The sequence below is a fragment of the Cervus canadensis genome, chromosome 5, assembly GCF_019320065.1.
Source record: "Cervus canadensis isolate Bull #8, Minnesota chromosome 5, ASM1932006v1, whole genome shotgun sequence".
Lineage (NCBI taxonomy): Eukaryota > Metazoa > Chordata > Mammalia > Artiodactyla > Cervidae > Cervus > Cervus canadensis.
The window spans coordinates 99,178,554-99,196,500 of record NC_057390.1 but is presented as its reverse complement, the minus strand read 5'-3'; the positions used below and the strand labels follow the sequence as shown (position 1 = coordinate 99,196,500).

Genomic DNA, 17,947 nt, shown 5'->3' with positions numbered 1-17,947 from the left:
ATACCAGATCACCTTACCTGCCTCCTGAGAAATCTATGCAGGTCAAGAAGCAACAGTTAGAACCGGATTGGAACAATGAACTGGTTCCAAATTGAGAAAGGAGTACATCAAGGCTGTATAGTGTCACCCTGCTTATTTAACTTATACGCAGACTACATCATGAGAAACACTGGGCTGGAAGAAGCACAAGGTGGAATCAAGATTGCCGGGAGAAATATCAATAGCCTCAGATATGCAGATGACACCACCCTCACGGCAGAAAGCTAAGCGGAACTAAAGAGCCTCTTGATGAAAGTGAAAGAGAAGAGTGAAAAAATTGGTTTAAAATTCAACTTTCAGAAAACTAAGATCATGGCATCTGGTCCCATCACTTCATGGCAAATAGACAGGGAAACAGTAGAAACAGTGAGAGACTTTATTTTCTTGGGCTCCAAAATCACTACAGTTGGTGACTGCAGGCATGAAATTAAAAGACGCTTGCTCCTTGGAAGAAAAGCTATGACAAACCTAGACAGCATATTAAAAAGCGGAGACATTACTTTGCCGACAAAAGTCCATCTAGTCAAAGTGAAAGTGAAAGTTGCTCAGTCATGTCTGATTCTTTGCGACCCCATGGACTATACAGTCAGTCCATGGAATTCTCCAGGCCAGAACACTGGAGTGGGTGGCCTTTCCCTTCTCCAGGGAATCTTCCCAACCTAGGGGTCGAACCCAGATCTCCTGAAATGCAGCCGGATTCTTTACCAGCTGAGCCACCAGAGAAGCCCAAGAATACTGGAGTGGGTAGCCTGTTTCTTCTTCAGCAGATCTTTCCAACCCAGGAATTGAACCGGGGTCTCCTTCATTGCAGGCAGATTCTTTACCAGCTGAGCTACCAGGGAAGTCCCCATCTAGTCAAAGCTACGGTTTTTCCAGTAGTCATGTATGGATGTGAGAGTTGGACCTTAAAGAAAGCTGAGTACCGAAGATGTGATGCTTTTGAACCGTGATGTTGGAGAAGACTCTTGAGAGTCCTTTGGACTGAAAGGAGATCCAACCAGTCCATCCTAAAGGAGATCAGTCCCGAATATTCATTGAAAGGACTGATGCTGAAGCTGAAGCTGAAGCTCTAATACTTTGGCCACCTGATGTGAAGAACTGACCTGATGCTGGGAAAGATTGAAGGCAGGAGAAGTGGACGACAGAGGATGAGTTGGTTGGATGGCATCACCAACTCGATGGACATGAGTTTGAGCAAGCTCCGGAAGTTGGTGATGGACAGGGAGGCCTGGCATGCTGCAGTCCGTGGGGTCGCAAAGAGGTGGACACGACTGAGCAACTGAACTGAACTGAAACAGTCATTTCTCTTTATTTTCCAAACTTCCTTTTGTTTTGTGAATTTTTTAGGCCCTAAACATTTTCACAAGCCCTGGAAAAGGCCCAGTTTCCCCCAGCTAGGGACTAGTGATGGAGTGTCTGGGAGCGTGAGGGCTGCAGATGTTGAATTCTGAATGTTCTATGGGTTGCAGGAGCTGAAGCACATGGACCTGTGGGGGGAAAAGGATGAGGTTGTTTTCCAGCATCCTGTATTCAGACTGGAGAGGCCTTAATTTCATCCCTCATTTTAGAGAGGGGGAAATCCAATGCCAAGGGGCAAAGGACACCCAGGAGGTCACCTATGAGCTAGAGGCAAATGCTGGCCCAACATGGGCACCTTGCCTCCCCCGGGGTCAGACGTGGAAGCAGGGCGGCTTTTCAGGTGTGCTGTGCTTACTCGCTCAGTTGTGTCGGACATTTTGCAGCCCCCATGGACCGTAGCCCGCCAGGCTCCTCTGTCCATGGGATTCTCCAGGCAAGGATACTGGAGTGGGTCCATGCCCTCCTCCAGGGGATCGTCCCCACCCAGGGATCGAACCCGGGTTTGTCGCACTGCGGGGCGGATTCTTGACCAGCTGAGCCACCAGGGAAGCCCTGGGGGCCACAGGGACTGTGACCGTTAAACCGGTGGGGAGGGCGGTAGTGGCAGCAGGATCGGGTCCTGGGCTCGGCCCTGACCATCGGCCCCTCGTCGTCCCCACCTCCTCGCCAGGGGACCGCTCGGCACCTGGTACTTTTCCATAGGGTCTTGAGGGGAAGACTCGGCCTCCCTGTCCCTCTGCGGGGCGCTGGGGTGCACCTCTGGCCAAGGCCGCAGTCGGACCCCGGACTGAGCATGCGCAGTGTGGTCCGCGTCCGGTGTGCGCCCATCCCCCACTCGGGGGTAACCCATCAGCCCCCGGGAGCTTGCCTGCCGACCCGGGCCCTCCCTGCATGAACTGCGCCCGCTGCTGCGTCCTTTCAGCAGGCCGGCCCTCAGGGGCGGGGCCTCGCGCGGGGAGGGCGGGGCCTGAGTGTGGCGGGCCGCGCGCGGCCCCTTTAAGGCGCGGCCGGGGCGGGCCCCGCGGCGCGGCCCCTTTAAGGGTTGGCCTACGTGGCAGCCGCTGGAGCCGCGGACGCGGAGCGAGGCCGGCCGCCGGGCACTTCCTGTGGAGGCCGCAGCGGGCGCGGGCGCCGACGGGCCGAGCGCCGAGGGAGCGAGCGAGCGACCGAGCGAGCCGAGCCTCCTGCCGCCGCCATGGGCCAGAACGACCTGATGGGCACGGCCGAGGACTTCGCCGACCAGGTGCGGCCTGCGGGCCCGTCGGCCCGGGGCGCCCCCTAACCCCGGCCCTCCTGTCGGGCCCCCGGCCTGGGTGCCCCCGGGGCCCCGCCCGTGCCCCGCGGAGCCGGCCCCCGGGCCGCCCCGAGGCCTGGGCCGGGCGCCCCCCCCGCCTCGATACCCCGCCGGGCTCGCTCCCCCTCCCCCAGCCGGGGCCCTGCTTCCCGGGCTCGCCGCCTGCCCGGGCCGGGGGCACCCCCAAACTCGTCCTCGGGGGCCCAGCCCGCCCTTGCGCCGCCTGCGCGCCGGGGCGCCCTGGGTGTGTTCGCCGGGCCCGGGCTTCGGGCGCCCAGCTCTGTGGGCCTGTCCTCCCTGCCTGATCGGCCCGGCTCGTCCTAGACGCCGAGGGGCGCCAGCGGCTGTCTCCGCGCCTCCCGAGAAGGGGCCTGAGGCCCCGGGGTGGGATGGGGGATGCTTGGGGAGCGTCCTCGCCTTTCTGCACCGCTGGGTCGTCCCTGCACGCGTGTCCTTCCACTGGGCATTCTTAGGGGGCGGATCCTGAGCAGGGGGGTTGGTCAGATTGGAGGCCTGAGGGGGTCCTCCCGGTGGAAAGGGGGGCGCCCTGGTAGGCACCCCCACTGCAGAAAGTCACGGCACTGTTTCTTTGCTCTGTCCCAGACGTGTTGGGTTCACGGGGTCCCTTTGACCCTTCCCTTCCATCTTCCTTCCCTGTCTGGACTCTGCCCCGCGTTGAAATGAATGGGTATCTGTCTGTACACACAGCTGGGGGGAGGGGGACGCCTACCTTCCTGTTTGAGGAGACCAGGAGTGTCCAGGTGGCATTCCTAGCAACAGGGAAGCGGGCCCTTGGAACAGGCCACTGAGTCACTGCTAAAGGTGCTCGGAATCTAGACGGACAGAACCAGGTCCTGCAAAGGGTCCTCCCACCGTCTCCTTCGACCAAGCTTGGCCCGGAGACCATGGCGGTGGTTCTTTAGCCGTGCACCTTTTACTTCTGAAAGTGTCCCGTTATGTCTACAGACCTGTAGGAAGAGCCGCGGCCGGCCCAACCGCCATGCTGTCTTTGGTTACTTCATGGGTGTGTGGCTTCGTCGGAGTTAAAAGTAGTGAGGTTTAAGTTTCTGTTTTTATGGGGGTGGTTATAATTCATCGTACTCCAAGGCTGGGCTCACTGGAAGGGGTGTGTGTGTGTGTGTGTGTATGTGTGTGAGAGAGAGATTTTTAAACAATAGTTAAGTGAGCTGTTTTCTAATCAGTTATTGGTGAACAAGATTTCCTGTCGTTCCCCTGACGGATGAGATCTCTCTAGCGTGGCCTCCCCTTTGGGTTCTCCCAGCCCCACTTTCCTGTGAGCTGCCTATGTTACCAAACAGTGTGGGGCTAAAACAGTCAACTTGAAGAAATGTTTTTCCCTCAGGTCATGATTTTGTGTTTACAATCTAAAAATTGTATTTCTTGCAAAAGCAATTTGTATAGAAAGCTCTCAAAAACCAAGCCAGCCGGCTTTGTCCGCTTTCATTGACATGATTTTAGTGACCCAGTTTTGTTTCCCCAAGTAGCCGCCACCTAAGGAGACGGCTCCGTGCAGCCATGGTAGCCGTAAGAGCCTCGTACACTCTCTCTGCAGCCCGGAAAAACCCTGGTTTTGCAAGTGAATTTCATAACTGAATCTAGATAAAATGTCTCCACTCAAGTTGCTGCCAACTATCAAATGATAAACCCTCCTCCTGCCAAAAAAAAAAATCAGACTCTCTTTACGTAATCCTTTCTTTTTTTTCTCCATGCATTTTGTTTGCTTTAAATGAAAGCAGCAGAATCTTGGAACCAAAAGGCCCTCGAGGGGCGCACAGGATCAACCTGTACCGGTTTCACTGCTGAGGCTCCTGGGGCCACGGCCCTGGGCAAAGCCCAGTGTCACACGCAAGATGCTTCTCATGCCTGGTGTTTTTCTATAAGAGAGCACGCCGCCTAAAATCTGGGAAAACAAGGCTGCATCTGCCGGGCAGGGCAGGCTCCTGCGGTCAGTTTTTGAGGGCCAGAGCCCACCTTGGTGGTGACAGCTGTCCGCAGACACCTCCGTGCCCTTCCGTGGGCGACTTGGGAGGGCGGGGCCAGGCTGTGCTGTCACCACCGAAGTTAGGAGCTGCTTCTGCCACCTGGCCTGGTGTGAGAGAAAGACGTGGATGGGTGATGGGGCACAGAGCAAAAGCGATGGCTTCCTATGGACAGAGTCTGGCCCAGCTGGGCTGGCGGTTTTATTTTTTGACGTTGATCCACATGGTGCTAAACCAGCTGCCAACAGTAAAGGTGCAGAAAGTCTGGGCTTTTAAGATGAAAATGATCTCCCTTGAAGGGATTGGGGAAATGTCATGAAAGTCACTGATGTGACTGATAAATATAAACATGACATATCTGTCTTTTCTAACCTCATCTTCAGAAAACAAAAGCAAAAATGAAGGGACAGAAAGTCGGCCAGAAGTGAGCGGGGTCTCAGAAGGGCTGTGTGTCCCCTGAGAGCTACGATGGTAATCCGGAATCTCCAGTGCTCCGGCATGGGGCCAAGTTGTCCGTGCACACTCGTTGTGTTGCCCCAGGGTCCCGGGAGCTTGGGCCACAGTGCTTCCCTCTTCAGATGCAGAGAGGGAGGTCTGTGTGGTCTCGCACGGCTCGTGGTGGGCCGCCACATTGAGTCGGCAAGCTGCAACCTTCCTTTAGGCCTGCAGAGGCATGAGTGTGGGTGAGTGGTCCGGCTGCTTGCGGCCAGCAGGCTCAGCTGCCTCTTTGGCATCAGGCTCCTTGCCCTGGGTGGCAGGGACAGCGTCCTCCTGCTGGAGAAAGTGCTGAGAGAGCTGTCTGCGGAAGCTGGCATCCGGAAGCCATCTGAGCCTGGGTCTGAAGGGGCCAGAGACTCATCAACTCGGCAATCCAAAATGACGCCCATCCCCTGCCGCTGGGACTCACGGCCAGGCTGCAGGCTGTGACTCCCAAGCACATTTGCCCCAGTAAATAATATTAGCACTTAATGGGTTGTGTCACCAAGGTGACAGATAAGCTGCATGAGGCCTTGCTGTCCGTGTGGCCTTTGGTATTTCCACCTGTCCTCTGGCAGGACAGAGCCAGTCCTGGGCGCTCTCACCTCCAGGAGCTCCCTTTGGCCTCTGGTCAAGCGCTGGGGAGCAGGGACGGCCCTGGCGGGACGCTGAGCCAGGCCCCGCAGCCCCCAGGTCTCGGGCTGTGCCTTAGCCCGTGTGGAGCCCCGGTGTGGGTCGGGTTTGGGACGGTGCTGGGTGGCTTCGTGTTCCGTTCCTTTGTCATCCCTCCCCCACAGGGGCTTCCGGCCTCACACCAAAAGAGCGGGGAGAGGGCAGAGAGGAGCCGGCTGACTCACTCTCCCCTGCTCCGACCTCAGACAGGCGGTTCTGAGAAGGCGCCCTGCCTCCCTGCCTCTTGGGTAGCGGGTGGAGCGCGGGGTGGGGGCGGTGGCAGGGGCGGCGGCGGCGGCGGGGCTTCTCCCGGAAGGTCAGGAGCAGCCTGGCCCTGCTCCTCTCTCCTGGTGCTGTGTCCCGTGTGGGCTTTCAGTAGGGAAGCCAGGCCCTCTCTCCAGCCCAGGGCCGACCGCCACCTCTTTCTGGATCTCCAGGTGCTGCGTGGCCTTACAGAGCTCCCAGGGAGACTCGCTGGGGGTCCGGGGTCCTGGTGGATGTGCCCCTGTGAGTCACTGGCCTCAGGTACCAGCCCTGACTCAGCCTGATGGGCCGGAGGTCCCTGGCTGCAGGCTCTAATCTTCTGGGGTGTGCAGGCTCGGAGCGGCCCTGGAGAAGGGCAGCCCCAGTTCTCAGGGTGCACGGAAGCCTGACCCACCTCTTGCCTCTGCCTGCAAGTTCTCATGAACCAAGAATTGTAGCCTGTTTTCCTCAAGTCCCTTTTGTCCTGAACACTCGGAGAGAGTAGGTTTCCCCGTGTTCTCTGGGAGCTGCAGGTGGCTGTGTGATGTGATGGCCGTGTCACAGAGCCACGTCCCAGCTTGGGTACAGCTGCCGCTTAAATCCCTGCCACTCAGAAACCACAGCCCCTTGTACAGAAACTTCAGCTCTGTAGGTAAGCCCTCAGATGGGGTCCTGCTTAGGACCCATATGCTACACTTGACCGTGAGCTTCCTGCGAAAGGCCTGCCCCCCAGAGGGTGACAGACCCTGTCCCTTGTCTTGCAGGCCCTGCCCACTCAGCGTCTCCCTCCGGCCTTCCCATTGTGACCCTCTGCCCGGCACACGGCATGGGTGACCACTCTGAGTGCATGGGCCGCAGGCAGCCCCGGCCTCGGGACCCATGGTGTGTGCAGGAGGCCAGCTTGGTGTGAGCGCTGGCCCAGTGGCCTCTGGGTGCTGCCTCAGGGGCTCCCCTGCTGCGCCGAGGGCTCGCTGTCTGCAGCACGGTGTGGGACCAGGGGCCAGACGCTGAGGCCGCGATGTGTGCAGGCGAGGTTCAGACTGGGGCTGGTCTCACGCTGTCACACCTAGCCGTCCTCCTCCGTGTTCAGTCCAAACAGGTGCTCATTAGACGTGGCTGGTTACAGAGAGGCTCTGTGGCCTGATTTGTAAAATAGCCCGAAACCTGGCCCACATTGCTGTTTAGCTGCTAGGTCATGTCCAACTCTTTGTGACCCCATGGGCTGTAGCCTGCCAGGCTCCTCTGTCCATGGGATTTCCCAGGCAAGAATACTGAAGTGGGTTGCCATTTCCTTCTCCAGAGGATCTTCATGACCCAGGAATCAAACCCACGTCTCCTGCATTGGCAGGCGGATTCTTTATCACTGAGATGTGCTTAGTTTAGAGCGCAGATACCTGAATGTTTGCAGTTTTTTCTAATGCAGAGAGATGTCTGTCTTGGCATGTCTGCACTTGGAAGGAGTGAATTACCTGTCCGAAGAGAACTTCTCTCCGCCGCTCTCTAATCCCCTTGACCCAGACACTCAAATTAAGAGTGCAGACGTGTCATGGAGGCTTTAAACACTGCCTCCGTCTTGCGGTTTAGGGGCCAGTGAAGGCGAGTTGGCCCCTGCCTGGGACTCTCAGTCCACACTGCCCTCCTGGTGGGCTGTGCCAGCCTCATACGGCTTTCCCCAGGTGTCGACACCCTGCTGAGGCCTGTGTTGTCGCCAGGGCTTCTTGGCTGGTGGCGGGGCCTCCCGGGCTGGGTGATTACCCTGCTGCTGGGCGTTTTGATTCAGGCACTGAGGCAGAAATGGGAGGGTGTGTGGCGTCCGCTGTCCCCACAGCTCCTGATCTGAAGTGCTTCTACCTACGTGGCCTCCAGACTTCATGTAGGTGTATTGGGGGCCTCTTTTTTTTTTTCCTTTTAAAGACAAGGTTCATTGTCCTTCGCTTTTTTCCTCTGCTCATTAAGGTTGGAAAGAATCTTCACGACTATTAACCCACTGGTCCGCGCTTTGTAGGATAGTGGAGACCCCCCGCCCCCACCAAAGCATTCACTCGGCTTATCCACGGTGCGCTGGCCGTCAGGGGGTCAGAGCCAGGGTGACAGCACCAGCCGTCAGCCCCAGCCCTGGCTTCCTGCCCTGGGCCGCCCACTCGCCTGTCTGCACATCTCCCTCTCTCCCTGGGGCTCCGGCGTGATTCCATGGGGGTCAGAGGCCAAGCAGACGCGCGCACAAGCGACACCTCGGGGTCTAGGCTCTGGGACGTGGAGAGCGTGGATGCCTGGCCTTTCACCCCTCTGTCTTCAGGGCAGGCTGCTGTGGCCCAGAGCCCGGGGGAGGGGAGGCGTCTCTGTGCCAGCTAAGCCAGAACTGAAACCAAAACTTGGTCTAAACGGCTGGCAGCCTGCTAACCATGGTGGACAGCTCTAGCAGTGCCTAGGACTTCCAGTCAGCTTTTCAAAACACCGAAATGGCAAAAACGGTCCCAGGCACACCTTCGTTTATTCCAGCAGCAGGTTAGCCAGCCTCAGAGGTTGTGACGCTCACTCGATGTCCCTTCGAGGGGTCAGACTCACGGGTGCCCTTTGGACTCTGGCTGCTGACACACCAGTCACGTGGGCGGGTACCCGATCTTTCTCCCCGGTTCCTGCTGTTATCGTGTGTCACAGGGTGTCTTTCCCTTTGTCCCTCCGCTTCGAGTGCGTGTGGTTCACCCGAATGACATTTGTCCCTCGGTTTCAAGGTGCGTGTGTGTCTCCTGGTCGGCTGTCGTGAACGGCCTGGCGGGCACAGGGCAGGAGGAAGCTTGTCTGCAGGTGTCCCCAGCTGGCGGCGCGGGGCGGGGCTGCCCCAGCAGCACAAGGGCAGCGAGGCCAGGCAGCTCTCACGGCCTTCGTGGACGCCCGTGATGGACACAGCGCGTGCCGGGGCAGCAGTGCTGCGGCAGGGAGACCCTGGGCCAGGGCGTCGCCGAGGGCCCGCTGAGTCTGTGGTGGGCGTCTGGCTTCTCACGCCCTTGGCTGAGGGTGGACGTGGTGTCCTGCAGCAGTTCCACGGGTGATGACCGTAGTTGACACGCACGCGCCGGCTGAAACGACAGAGGAGGAGGTCGGGGGCTGGACTGAGGTCTCCCTCGCCTCCAGGCAGGGTGCCCGGACGCCCCCTGCCCTCCGACGCCTGGGCGGTGCTGGGAGCGGGCGCCGGCCTCCCCGCTCCGCCCCGCCGCCCCTCACCGCAGCTCTCCCGGCCCGCAGTTCCTGCGCGTCACGAAGCAGTACCTGCCGCACGTGGCGCGCCTCTGCCTGATCAGCACGTTCCTGGAGGACGGCATCCGCATGTGGTTCCAGTGGGGCGAGCAGCGGGACTACATCGACACCACCTGGGGCTGCGGCTACCTGCTGGCCTCCTCCTTCGTCTTCCTCAACCTGCTCGGGCAGCTGAGTGAGTGGCGCCTGGGCCCCCGCGGGCCTCCCGGGCGGCGGCCTGCGCCCCGCTCCCCCCACCAGGGCGCCGGGCGGGCCTGGGAGCGAGCCCTGCTGGCCCCTGGCTGGCTGCTCTGTGTACAGTCCTGGCTGCGTTGCTTTGAGGCCCTGGGTTCAGTGCCCAGAGCAGGAGGTTCAAGGGACTGGGGGCGGCCAGTGAGGAGCCAAGGAACCCTGAACCTGGGGTCTGGAGAAGAAAACAGCGGCAAACGGAGAAGGGCGGGCCTCGGACGCCAGTGCGGCCGCGTGGGCCTTGGGCCCAGCTCCCGCCGCCCGCCCGTCAGGGACAGGACAGGACTGCGGCTCCCAGCAGAGCTGCCTCTAACACACGCGACTCTAGCCAGGAGTCTGCTTTCTGGACCAGGGCTTTTGATAGGTAGAGACCGCCCCCCGCCAGAGACTGCTTTCTGCTTGGGGTGGGTGGCTGGGCTGCCGCAGTGCCAGCGGCCGGGGTGGGGGGGCCGCAGCCCTGACCTCAGCCTCCTTGCAGCCGGCTGCATCCTGGTGCTGAGCAGGAACTTCGTGCAGTACGCCTGCTTCGGGCTCTTTGGCATCATCGCACTGCAGGTGAGCGGGTCTCCCTCCTGTCGCCCTGCTTAGAGCCGAGGACTCAGCCCCACTCCCCTTTCAGCCACGTGTGTCTGCCTGGAACTGCCTGGGGCCAAGCTCCGGGCTTCCACCGTTGGCCACTTCCCCGAGTTCCTCCTGACAAGGCAGCAGGTCACAGGGTTCTCTACTTCACAGAGAACACATAGCTACTCATGAAATGTTTAGCTCACATTTCATCCGGATCGGTTCCTGGAACCGCCATGTCCTCCAAAACTGGGCCCAGCTCTGAGGAAGCAGGGGCTCGTTGACAGGTCTGGGCCACCACCCGCCCTGAGGGACGCTGAGCCCCTCGCTGAGTTTGGGGCTGTTGGTGTCCCGAAAGGGTTTCGTCTGTCTTGTATTTAGATTTCTCACGTATGTTGGAAGAGTTGCCTGATGCTGTTAATTCTGTAGAAACACAAATTTGTCTGGAAATGCTGAGACTCCAGTTTCTTTTTCCTCTGTTCCTCAGACGATCGCCTACAGCATTTTGTGGGACTTGAAGTTTTTGATGAGGTAGGTGTCTCCTGGTTGGTGGCTAGTGTATCTCCTCCTGTCTGTGAAGTCAGTAGCGACTGGGTGAAGTGAGTTTCTCTGGGTCAAAACTGTGCTGCTTAGACTCTGTAGTGGACGTTGGTGAGGCCTTTTCCTCCCCATCCCTGAACCCCGAGAACACAGGTGAGAACCCCACGTCTCATGAGGGCTGAGGGTCCGGGGGGCACTGGTCAGCGGAGTCCCCTTCCTGCTGGGCCCTCCAACCCGGCCCGCCCAGCACGGGCGGGGCCTGGGGGCCCTGAGTGACCGCCGCGGGGTGTGCCCCGCAGGAACCTGGCCCTGGGAGGCGGCTTGCTGCTGCTGCTGGCTGAGTCCCGCTCCGAGGGCAAGAGCATGTTCGCGGGCGTGCCCACCGTGCGCGAGAGCTCCCCCCGGCAGTACATGCAGCTCGGGGGCCGCGTCCTGCTGGTGCTGATGTTCATGACGCTGCTCCACTTCGACGCCAGCTTCTTCTCGGTACGTCTCCCGGCTGACCCCCGGCCTTCTGGAAGGCACTGCCCCCTCCTCTCTGCGCGCTGTGCACCGCCGAGGGGCCGTCCTGCCCTGACCTCATCACAGGGCCCCTCCAGTGGGGGAAGCAGGATCACAGCACGCACACCTGCTTCTCTCTCCTTCCGGGCATGCCCGCCTGCAGCGTGTCCTGTTTGCAGGCCAGGGGTTGGGGCTGCAGAGTCGAAGGCTTCATCCTTGGCTCCTAGGAGCTTATAGAGCCGGGGCCCTGTCTGGGCAGGGTCCCCAGGAGGGGCTCCTGGCGCTGGGGGCAGGGGGCGGTTGGTCCTGAGCAGCCCCGGGGAGTGTGGTCCAGCTAACAGGGCTCCTAGGGTCAGCCGTGAGTGAGCCCGCTAATAACCCTGCCTGTGAACTGCAGACCTCGCTCCCTCCGGGGCGGCCTCTGCTGCCCTCGCCTTGGAAGCACCTCTTTTCCTTCCCTGCTTGTGAGGCTCTCGGCACACGCTGAGGTACTCCACCTTGGCGTGGGGCCTGCGGGGATGCGGGCAGCTGGAACTCGCCTTCATATCAAATGGGACACATCTCTTCTTCACATGCATTCTCATTCCATAACGTTTCAACCTACGCAGATCCTCCAGAACATCGTGGGCACGGCTCTGATGATTTTGGTGGCCATCGGCTTTAAAACCAAGCTGGCCGCCTTGACTCTTGTCGTCTGGCTGTTTGCCATCAACGTGTACTTCAACGCCTTCTGGACCATTCCCGTCTATAAGCCCATGCACGACTTCCTCAAGTACGACTTCTTCCAGACCATGTCGGTGATTGGAGGCTTGCTCCTGGTGGTGGCCCTGGGCCCCGGGGGCGTGTCCATGGACGAGAAGAAGAAAGAATGGTAACAGAGTCCTCCCTGCCTGGCTGGGGCCCGCGGCCGTCGAGGACTGGTTCAGGGTGGATTCGAGTAACTGCCAGCATCTCCTGTACCCCCTTCCCTTCCCTCCCTTGGTAAAGGCACAGATGTTTTGAGAACTTTATTTGCAGACACCTGATAATTAATGGCTAAACCTGCTATGGACCCACAGCCTGGTATCTGACCGCGTGGAGCCGGCCGGCCGAGGTCAGCGCCCCCCACCCCAGGGCAGGGCTGTGGCTTCTTGGAGTGGGCATCTTGCTTGGCTGTGGCCTGTCAGCCCGGTTTTTTTGTTTCATTTTTGGGGTGGGGACCTGGAAGCCGTACTGTGAGCAGATACATTTGTGTATCATTCAGAGCAGTCTCCCTCTTATTTTTTTTTTTTTGAAGTTTACCTTTTTTGCTAAAACTACTCAATGATCAGGGTAGCCCAGCCCAACACCAACACACTGGTTCAGACCCGCACCAGTGCCTTCCCCGTGGTCTCCGCCCTGCGCTGTGAGCCTCTTAAGGGCTGGTGAGAGCGTTCGGAGAAACCCCAGACCCAAAGAATAAGGCAGTATTGGAGCGGCAGCCGAGGCTGCGGTTCGCGGCCAGGGCGTTCCTCGGAGAAGCGGCTGGGGCCAGTACGGTTTCCGCGGGGCGATGCCTGGGAGTGCGAGGGGCTCACGGTGGGGACAAGGCCCTCAGAAAGGCCGCCCGGAGCCCGCAGGGGCTGGAGCCCAGGCCTGGCAGCACGTGGGCCTCGTCGGCACCTGCGTGCCCAGCCAGGGAGCAGCTGCCACTGCGGGCTGGGCCGGGCCGGAGCGGGCACTCAGACCAGTTACCTCAGGCCGACCGTCCCAGAGTCATAGCCGCAGCCGGCCTGGCACCCCCCGGCCCCGCTCGCTCCCCGCCCTCATGAGGCCGCTGCTTGCTCAGATTGTCTATTTGCTATGCTGAATGCAGCCCCAATTACTTTTTACGATTTGTGATGCCTTACCGATTGGATCTTGATCCTGTATTTAAAGTTTTCTAACATTGCCTTATACTGTGTTTCTCTTCTTGGGGGCGGGGCCGGGAGCTCTCCTCGCTGCTCTTCACTCATCCACCAGGTAGCAGAGGCCACGAGGTGACCACCAGCCCTGCGCCACCCCCGGGCCCCCCCCAGGCCCTCCTGGGGGCCAGGCCCTCCGCGGTCTCACAGCCTTGCCTTGGAGCAGGCCCCGTCTTCTTTGGATTCGTCTGCTGGGGGTGCGAGCCTGACCCGAGGGCCTTCCCTGGGGCTTCCGGGGTCAGTCCCGAGCCCGGATCCACACGGACCCCGACCCACTCGAGCCCCTGGCCAGCTTCACAGGGCAGGGGGAGGCTGGCTCTTACCCACCAGAGCTGCTAGAACCTTTCCCACGGTCTGGACCCAGCTAACCCGAGGGGAGCATCGCCACTTTTCCAGCACCACCCGTGTGTCCCCCCCTCCCCCGAGCCCCACCACTGCAGAGGCTCCTTACATCCACCCCCAGGAGCCCACTTCCCTGCTCCCCAAGTATTTATAAGGATGGAGGACTTTCTACTTCCGTCCCGCAGGCGCTCCCACACGCAGGGGGTCAGACTTGGTGTCAGTCTGGGCAGGGTGGCCTCTGTGCACACCACCCGGTCACCCAGCCTCCCGGCCCCAGGGAGCAGCGCGCTTGGCCAGGCTGCAGCTGCTCTGTGGCAGGTTTTGGTTTGTAAAAGCAGACTGACCCCTGGTGGTCACCATTCCACCGCCCCTGCCGCTGAGTGGGCCACACTCAGGGCAGGGTAGATGCTTATGTGAGAGGAAAAAGGACCTACTGAATTGATTTGAGCAAAAACAATTTCTGAAGAAAAAACAAAAAACTTTTTTTTGCTCTCTGTGGGAAATAGGTATAAATCTCATGCTGTATTTTATATCTTAGTTGTGTTTGAAAACATTTTGATTTTTGGAGACACGTCAAAATAAATAATGGCATTTGTTGTACGCAGTGTGGTCCTCTGGTGTCCGCCAGCCAGGTGGGGCCTGGCCAGGGCGATCTCTGGGTGCCCCCGCCAGGCGTCGCCCGAGGCCGTGTCCAGACGGAGGTCTTCCTTTGGGGTTCGCGCTGCTCCCTGGGTGTGGGGGTCAGACCTCAGCTGTGCAGGGGCAGCAAGCGAGGAGTGCGTGGAGCAGGTCTTGGGACACCGGCTGGACCAGTGGGGACCCTGGCGGGCTACTTCCGAGGACTTTCAGAATTCTCTCAAGATGCATTTTCCCCAGCGACCTTTCATTAACCCGACTGTTTAAAAGAGCTGAAGCTCTTAGGTTTGCGGTGGTGACTTTTGGACTTCTTTTTCAAGGAGCTGGACCGTTTCTGTGGCACAAACAGAGAACTCCCATCAGCAGGGGCATTCTGATGCGATGCCGGGGTGTTGTGAGCCTGCCCCCCAACCCCAGCCCGCAGGGAGGAAGGGACTTCAGTGGGAACCCCTGGGCAGCTTTCTGCCTGCGGCTTCCCTGATGACTCGGCGGGCAGTTAAAGGCAGCACTCGGACCCCAACCGCACAGCCCTGCCCCGCCCTCTACCAGCCCAGTGCTGCATCACTGACGGACCGTCTTTCCTGCCCCAGTCTCAGAGGTTCCGGGGGCTCTGATCGAGTCCTCTCAAGGTTCCTGTGCTGCGCCCGGGCCGCCCTGCCTTAGAGCTGGGGCCCTGAGCCTGCTCCATGCAGCCCCTTCTGTGAAGGCGCAGACCAGGAGGCAGCCCCGCCAGCACCTGTCTTGTACACTGCTGGCTTGAAATTTCAGTTGTAAAAAAAAAAAAGCTATCTGATTTTTTCTAAAGAAGCTGAAACCCACGGCTACAGGAAACGGCTGCCGCGCTGGCACCCTGGGAGACAGCACTACCTTCCTGCGCTTGAGGACGCGCTCCCGGCCCACTCCCAGGGCCCCACTGTCTTCAGGGCCCGTCTCTCGGGGGCCCCTCGGCCTCTCGTCCTCATCCTCGGTCAGAAAGTCGTCGGTGCTGTCCCCAGGCCCGGTCGCTTCCAGGTCCTTCTTGGTGAACAGCTCAGCTGCAAGGGGTAGAGGTTTGCGCTGTCTCAGGTCAAGTGCACCGCCTATGCTGAGGGGTCAGCCAGGCCCAGGACCAGAGGCGGACATGCAGGAGCAGCTCGCGGCTCGCTGATGGAATCCGCGGGGACAGCTGTGACCCGGATCCCGGGCACTCGAGCTTACGCGGGTACAGGTCTGTCATGCTGTCATCACTGTCACTTGAGGCAGCGCCGTCATTGCTGGACGGGGGCTCCCAGAAGGCTTCTCTAGGGCGAGGCGGCCCGTCACCGTCCTGCTGGTCTTCCCTCCTCCTCTTGTGCAGGAGGCAGGCCGGCACAAACTCCACGCCCCGCTCCTGACACTCCTCATCTGTGAGACAGACCACTACGCTGCCTGGCTCCCTCGTGTCTCCCCACCGTCCTCCGGCACACAGCTGGGCTTGGCCCGGGCCCTGCCACCCTCCTCCCCAGGGAAACAGCAGGAGAGCCTTCAGCTCAGCTCCTCTGGGGAGAGCAGCCAGGTGTGTGGGGGTGCGGGCCAGGGGTGGGCCAGCGGAGACCAAACAGGCCTGGAGCACTCGTTCCTTCGGCTCCAGCCGGTTTCCAGGAAGCCACGCCAGCCTGCCGCCCGGAGACTGAGGTCCGCTCAGGCACAGCAGCTGGGACCCTCCCTGGATGGTGGGCTCCATGAAGTCCCGGCTCTAGCCCTCCAGCGCACTCCCATCCACAGCTGCCAAGACCCTCTGTGGTCTCGTCCCCACCTGCCTTTCCAAGTCCACTAGCATGGTGGCACAATAGCCATCCTACAGAACCGCCCCCCCACGGCCAAGCCAAGCACTCTCCCAGCAGCCCCTCAAGTCCTGTCTGAAGAGAAACCCTCAGAGAGCCCCCTGTGTGAGGCAGGCCCACCTGGGGATGCTTTAGCACCATCTCCTTCACAGCACTTAACCCAACCCGCGTCACTCCGAGTCTGCTGCTCGCTCTGGGCCGTCTCTACCATCACCCTCTCCTCACCGTGCTGGGACCGGGCCTGGTGCATCCACCAAGGGCCACCAAAGGCTGACTGGGCTGCCGCTTCTGCCTTCTAGGGGTGCTGGTCCTGGGGAGAGCACACAAGCACCCAGACACCCACGTCCCCCGAGGCTACTCACACTTCTGCAGCGCCCTCCGGTACCGCCGGCCCTGGGCGTGTCTCAGGACGTGTTCCGGGGACTTGTTGATGTGTCGCAGGGTGAGTCTGCAGAACAGCTGGTGCCTAAGGGACAGTTCACAACCCAGGGTCCAGACCCACAGCTCTCCACCACGGCCACATCTTAGAATCACCCCTAGAGAGTCTGATGAGGGAGGTCTGCCGTGTGGCTTAGGCATCAGGATTCTTCCAAGCAACTGCAGCCTGCCACTCCTCCAGAGAGCCTCACCGTCCACCCAGAAAACAGGCCTAGACAGCCTGGCCAGCCTCCCCAGACTGCTCCAGCAGGAGAGGCATGTGAACCACCGCTTCACAAAGTGCTGGACAGTGGGACTGTCTGCCACCCCCCTCCCCCTTCATCTTGACTATTACTGTCAACCATGCCCTCTCGGCTAAATCAAAGCTCTCCTTTAAACTAAAGAAGGAAAAGGACCGCCTTCAGAACCTCAGGTGACAGACCACAATTGCGCCAACACTCTACGAAGCACACAGGCCAGGTGGCAAACCTCGTGTTTACAAAAAGAAAACGAAATATTAACTTCAGATATGCAGACGGTACCACTGTAATGCACTACCATCCAGTAGTCATGTATGAATGTGAGAGCTGGACCATAAAGAAAGCTGAGTGCGGAAGAACTGATGATTTTGAATTGTGATGCTGGAGAAGACCTTTGAGAATCCCTTCTTCAGCAAAATCAAACCAATCACTTCTAAAGGAAATCAACCCTGAATGTTCACTGGAAGGACTTATGCTGAAGCTGAAGCTCCAATACTTTGGCTACCTAATGCAAAGAGCCGACTCAGTGGAAAAGATCCTTAGGTTGGGAAAGATTCAGAGCAAGGGGAGAAGGGGACGACAGAGGATGAGATGGTTAGCTAGCAACACCGACTCAATGGACATGAATTTGAGCAAGCTCCAGGAGATGGTGAAGGACAGAAAGGCCTGGTGCACTACAGCCCACCGGGTCGCAAAGAGTCGGACACGACTGAGCGACTGAACACACACACATACAGACACGAGCGAGATGGGGGCCTCACTTGGGGTCCCAGGTGACTCACAGCTCCAGAACTCCCACCTGCATCTCAGGTCTCCTATCAGACGGGAGGGTGGGCGCTGCCAAACTGGCCGCATCTCTGAAGAGCGCTCACTCTGCGGAGAGGGTTCGGGGCTCCGGAGTCTACCCCGTCCCGGCCAGACTCGGCACTAGAAACTGTCCCTCCCCGGGTCTCCCCGGGAAGTGCCCGGCCGCCCCGCCCTGGCCCGGCCACGTACGGGTTCTTGGTGCTGGGCACGATGTGCGGCTCGAACTCGGCGTAGTCGAAGGCCGGGGAGGCGCGGACCAGCCGCCGGTACTTCTTGCCGCGGGTGTAGACCTGGAGCTCCGGCAGGCGACAGGGCAGCTCGTGGCCGGTCAGAGCGCACCGCACCTGCGGGCGGGGGCGCGGCGCGGTCACGGGGTCCGGGCGCTGGGGGTCTCGGGGCCCACCGTGGGGTTCCCGCACCCCACCCCCGCCCCGCTCCCACCTTGCAGGCGCCGGGCTCCAGCCGCAGGCTCGGGTGCTCGCGCAGAAAGGCGCGCACGTCGGCCGGCAGCTCGTTCATGGCTCGGCGCGCGGAGCTGGGCGCCGACCTTCGCCGGAACCACGTGGGTCGGGGGTCGGGCCGGAGGCGGGGC

The 17,947-nt window shown here is 60.1% G+C and overlaps 3 protein-coding genes across 4 annotated transcripts in view; 1 reads left to right on the top strand and 2 right to left on the bottom strand.

The window, feature by feature from the left end:
* Window positions 1–2,595, bottom strand: part of STKLD1 (serine/threonine kinase like domain containing 1) — a 21,795-nt gene extending 19,200 nt beyond the window's left edge. Inside the window, 2 exon segments of the mRNA XM_043470387.1 lie at window positions 2,084–2,330; window positions 2,450–2,595. Coding sequence (XP_043326322.1) covers window positions 2,084–2,330; window positions 2,450–2,595 — 393 coding nt within the window.
* On the top strand, window positions 2,441–14,033 carry SURF4 (surfeit 4). Its single transcript, XM_043470105.1, has 6 exons — window positions 2,441–2,641; window positions 9,328–9,514; window positions 10,046–10,122; window positions 10,616–10,659; window positions 10,968–11,154; window positions 11,778–14,033. The coding sequence occupies exons 1-6, from the start codon at window positions 2,594–2,596 to the stop codon at window positions 12,042–12,044; spliced, it is 810 nt and encodes a 269-aa protein (XP_043326040.1). The 5' UTR covers window positions 2,441–2,593; the 3' UTR covers window positions 12,045–14,033.
* Window positions 13,937–17,947, bottom strand: SURF2 (surfeit 2). Of its 2 annotated transcripts, none has more exons than XM_043470109.1 (6): window positions 17,797–17,947; window positions 17,545–17,699; window positions 16,234–16,337; window positions 15,267–15,452; window positions 14,937–15,103; window positions 13,937–14,403 (listed from the first exon to the last, which is right to left on the bottom strand). In XM_043470109.1, the coding sequence occupies exons 1-6, from the start codon at window positions 17,872–17,874 to the stop codon at window positions 14,320–14,322; spliced, it is 774 nt and encodes a 257-aa protein (XP_043326044.1). In that variant the 5' UTR covers window positions 17,875–17,947; the 3' UTR covers window positions 13,937–14,319. The 2 variants fall into 2 exon arrangements, with proteins under 2 accessions (XP_043326044.1, XP_043326045.1); XM_043470110.1 differs by having other exon boundaries at window positions 16,234–16,319.

Bases quoted from the DNA above. Each gene is read 5' to 3' on its own strand.
- SURF2 (XM_043470109.1), bottom strand. From the start codon at position 17,874: ATGAACGAGCTGCCGGCCGACGTGCGCGCCTTTCTGCGCGAGCACCCG. The intron at 17,700-17,796 runs GTGGGAGCGGGG...CCCCGCCCGCAG, and splicing joins TGGAGCCCGGCGCCTGCAAG to GTGCGGTGCGCTCTGACCGG. The intron at 14,404-14,936 runs GTAGTGCTGTCT...TTTGTGCCACAG, and splicing joins GCGTCCTCAAGCGCAGGAAG to AAACGGTCCAGCTCCTTGAA.
- SURF4 (XM_043470105.1), top strand. From the start codon at position 2,594: ATGGGCCAGAACGACCTGATGGGCACGGCCGAGGACTTCGCCGACCAG. The intron at 2,642-9,327 runs GTGCGGCCTGCG...CCCGGCCCGCAG, and splicing joins CCGAGGACTTCGCCGACCAG to TTCCTGCGCGTCACGAAGCA. The intron at 11,155-11,777 runs GTACGTCTCCCG...CAACCTACGCAG, and splicing joins TCGACGCCAGCTTCTTCTCG to ATCCTCCAGAACATCGTGGG.